A 4191-nucleotide genomic window follows, 5' to 3' on the forward strand; every position below is an offset into this window, starting at 1 on the left:
GAATATTGAGTTAATTGCTATCACAACTATTTAACCAGTAAGAAACAAATAAATCCCTTGGTTTTAAGTTGGTGATCCAAGAATTACAAGATCAATGAGCAATCTAGTAATGTGATCCTTGGTTAATTTATTGAGTAACAGAATTAGAAATACCATCTATATTAATTTCCTGATAACATTATCTTCAATATCTACAAGTTCCTACTAACAAAAACTCTGAAAGTTAAAACAAGCACTACAACTCATATGGACAATGTATGTGGAAATTAATATATCATTATTTGCAACTAGGTACAGTCATTTACTAGTCTCCAGAGTTCAAACATTGTTGAGGAAACTGAAGTGGTAGAAGGAACAACTTTTGCTAGGATCTGTAATTTGATTCAGATTGTAGGAAAAGTAGACAGGATATGCATGACTGTTGTCCAGTTGATATTATAAAAATCAAAGAGCTGCTAAGTTACTTTTGCCATAAAGAAGTTTATCCAAACTCCAAGACTGACTAGTTTAAGAAAGAAACAAGAAGAATTTCTCCTAAATTGTTCACAATTTTTAAAAAAACAATAAACTTGATTAATCTAAGATACTAGAGCACTTAAAAACTCATGTTTATCCAAACTTCAAGTATGACTAATTTAAGAAAGAAGCAAGAAGAATTTATCCAAATTGTTCACAATTTTAAAAATTTAGAGAAAGTGAGCAATGTTCTTTCAGTAAACTTGATTAAACTAAGATACTAGAGCAATTAAAACTCATCACTGTTAGAATCATATATATCCGTCTCAGTGATTGTCTTTTTCAATCAAGAATACAATTACATAAATTTGCATGACTAGTTGAAGTCTACAACGGCAACAATGTTGTAAAAGAAATGTTATCCTCAACAAGTCTCAACCACTGATTAGATGGAAAATGAATAAGGAAAAGGCACTGACAAGAGAATATTTCAACAGAAACAAGAATGGTCATTCAATGGTTGCTGAATCTGAAATGGTCAACTAGACTTCTCAATCATTCAAGTTAATTCGAAGAGGAACCTGTTTTATTCAATCTGAACTACGTTATAGTTCATATATTTCAACTTGCATATATCCTTGAAGAAATCATCAGCCGCCTCATTACAGTTCTTCATCTGCGAGAGTCTAATAGTCATCCTGTGCAATTTCACACTATACATTAGCACGGATTCAAGGGTATTCAACTTCTGCTCAGCATTTAAGGGCGACCTCACAGTGATGATAACCTCTTCCAAGTAAGGTATGACAAATTTTGAATCCAACTGCATCACCAAGAGTCATAAGCAATGGTTACTGATTGCTTAGATTTGGATAAAAAGATTGAATTGTGTTGTTTACAACTTACATTTTTCAGGCTATTCTTTTGGCAAAAAGCTGCAAAAAGTGCCCCATGAATCTCAAACTTGCACAACCTTGGATGGTTGTTAAAAAAATCAACCAAGTCAATCTCTGGAAAGGGCTGGAGTGTGTCAAAATCACCACAAAATTCAATCTTCATAATCAAATGTCTAACTTCACTTGCACAATACAGTATAGAGCTTATTGCACTCCATCTCCATTGGATCCCTCTGAGGGACATAAACTCCAGGTCTGGTAGCTTCCCTAGCTCCACCTTATATACTCTACCTGTTGATAATCCAAGGAAAAAACAAACCACTTTGGACAATTGCACATAAAAATGATCCTAAACCCATGTATGTGTTTCAGATTATTTGAAGTCATCCAAGTTAATTTTAATCAGTCATCAGTGACTAATTGATAGAAATTTAAACAGAGACGGAGTAATTATATTCAGACGAACAGCATCAAGCATGTTTAAAAAAAAATGGTGTAAGTTAATCACCTGAACTTTTAGCAATGCAGAGCCTTCGTATGTGGTGATCTTGATTGACTCGAATCCAGCTGAAACCTTGGATCTCTAAGATCTGAAGCTTTGGGGAACTTAAATGGAGGGAGCAATTTCCGGGCCCCAAGAAATCGAGCCTGCAGTTCTCCAACCGCTCCAGCTCAATGGAGAGGGTGGCGACCCCGTTGCAGCTAAGCAGCGCCAAGTCGGTGAGGTTGGGGCAAGCGTGCAACGCATCACTCAAAGCACCGTCCCGCAGCGTCGCCCCTATGATCTCCAGGAAACGAAGCTTGTCGAAGCAGTTCCAATTGGGCGACGTGGTCAACGACACGCCCCATAGCTTCAAGGACTCCAAGCCCCTGGCGACGCCAATGCATTCGAGCTCATTAGCGGGGGCCTCATCGTCGCCCCCAGAGGCCGGCTTAGAGGCGATGCCGTCCATCCGGAGCTCGAGGGAGCGGAGGGTGCCGCAGCGAAGGTCGAGCCAGGAGGCGAGGGACGCGGAGGAGAAGGGACAATAGACGATGAGATCCTGGAGGCAGACGGCGGAGGCGACCATGCGGCCGATGGTGGCGTCGGCGGCCGCAGCACCATCCAAGGAGTTGCGGGGGAAATAGAGGGAGGGGATGTAGGGCACGGCCTCGTTCCAGTACCGTGAGACGCAGGAACAGGCGGCGACGTCGCGAGCGTTGCTCAGACTGCAGAGGATGTGGTGGACGATGGCGTCTGGCAGCGAATCCATGGCGGATGCGGAAGAAGGGCAAGAAAGCAAGCAAACTGTTCGATGGAATGTCTGGGAGGAGGAGTGGGGTGTCAAGAATAGCATGAGATTTGAGTGCGCTGGGTTCAAATTTGAAATTGAGGTCGCCGTGTTTTGGTCTAAAATTTGGTTCGGTTTCGCCCGCCCAATTTGGAAATTTCAAAATATCTTTAGACCGTTGGGTTGGTTGCCCTTTCCCGGAAGGTTCCCGTCGGTACTTAAATAATTCATTCGGCGTTTGAAATGAGCCTCGGTTTAAAATATTGGAGGTCTTTATTTATTTTATATTCCAAATTCAATTGAAGAAAACTTAAAATTTATTATGAGTCTAAAATTCGACATTGACGTACAAATGATTAGCCCAGATATGATCTGACTTTTATTTTCTTTCTTCTTTCCTATTCATTTTTATTCACCAATTCCAAACCAAAACTCTGATGTTCTCTAATAGAACAAGTATTGCAAATATTATTGTATTGATAATTTATCAAAGGATATATTTAAGTTTACGAATTAATCAAAAGATGTACTATATTTTAGTATTTATCAAAGTGTACACTCAATTATCTATTTTTCTCGTTGTACGGCTTCATTTTTTTCTCACTCTTTCCTTATATATGTAATATCTTTTTTCTTTCCTCTCTCTTTTAGAAGCATGCATGCAAGTATGCATAATGTATATTTGATATGATTTCATATCAGATTCACGTTGTGGATAATATAATGCATATTAGGCCCACAAGATTTAGGGTTTAGCTTATTCTTTCGATAATATTATAACATCTTAGTGTCATACCCCGAGGGTATACGAACTTAGACCAAACCAACATAAACACCAATGTAATATAATATTACCAAGTCTCAAATGACAATGCGTATATGTATACATGAGTATATGAATATACTAACCAACCGAAATAAAAGTTATATAATTCTAATAAAGCTCAAAACTGATACAAGAAGAAAATCGTAAATAAAAACAATGGAAAGTAACTCAAACGGCTCGAAAAGGATCTGAGCTCGAGTGAGACTAGCAGTTAGGACCTCTAAACAACACAACACATCATTTATTTGCTAACCTGAAAGTCAAAGGAAAAAATAAGAGATAGTGAGTACAAGAACTCAATAGGTATAAGACAGATAGTACATGAGCAATATAGTGTAAAAAATCAATGGAAATATAGTCTCTAGTAAAAATACTTACTGTTAGAATGTATATTAAAAGTCTAATTTTTTTGTATAAATATTTATTTTGAAATGAGAATCACATTGGTCAAATGACTGCATTTAGTTAAATGTAGTTGTTCATTTAATTTATATTATAGATAACATGGGATGTGGTGTCACACAGAAGATCATGTTATCAGTTCCTTATAAATTATAAATAGTAGCTCACAACCAAGATGGATTGGAACAAACCATTGGAATGGTTGTAGTGTAATTTGGTATTAGTTTATCTTGACTATAAAATTACAATAGTACACTATGTGTGTATTGAGCAGGACCATTTGAGGTTGTTCCTTTAATACTGACTGTATAAAAGAACAGAACCTCTGTTATTATGGATG

General features: G+C 37.5%; 1 protein-coding gene across 1 annotated transcript; it reads right to left on the bottom strand.

Annotated features, from left to right (window-relative positions):
- Positions 1 to 759: 759 nt before the first annotated feature.
- On the bottom strand, positions 760 to 2705 carry LOC122027420 (F-box protein At1g10780-like). The gene is made up of 3 exons (XM_042586372.1): positions 1861 to 2705; positions 1363 to 1643; positions 760 to 1279 (listed from the first exon to the last, which is right to left on the bottom strand). Exons 1-3 carry the CDS (start codon positions 2687 to 2689, stop codon positions 1043 to 1045), a joined length of 1347 nt encoding a protein of 448 aa, XP_042442306.1. The 5' UTR covers positions 2690 to 2705; the 3' UTR covers positions 760 to 1042.
- Positions 2706 to 4191: the final 1486 nt, after the last annotated feature.

Source organism: Zingiber officinale, chromosome 10A (genome assembly GCF_018446385.1).
Source record: "Zingiber officinale cultivar Zhangliang chromosome 10A, Zo_v1.1, whole genome shotgun sequence".
Classification (NCBI taxonomy): Eukaryota; Viridiplantae; Streptophyta; class Magnoliopsida; order Zingiberales; family Zingiberaceae; genus Zingiber; species Zingiber officinale.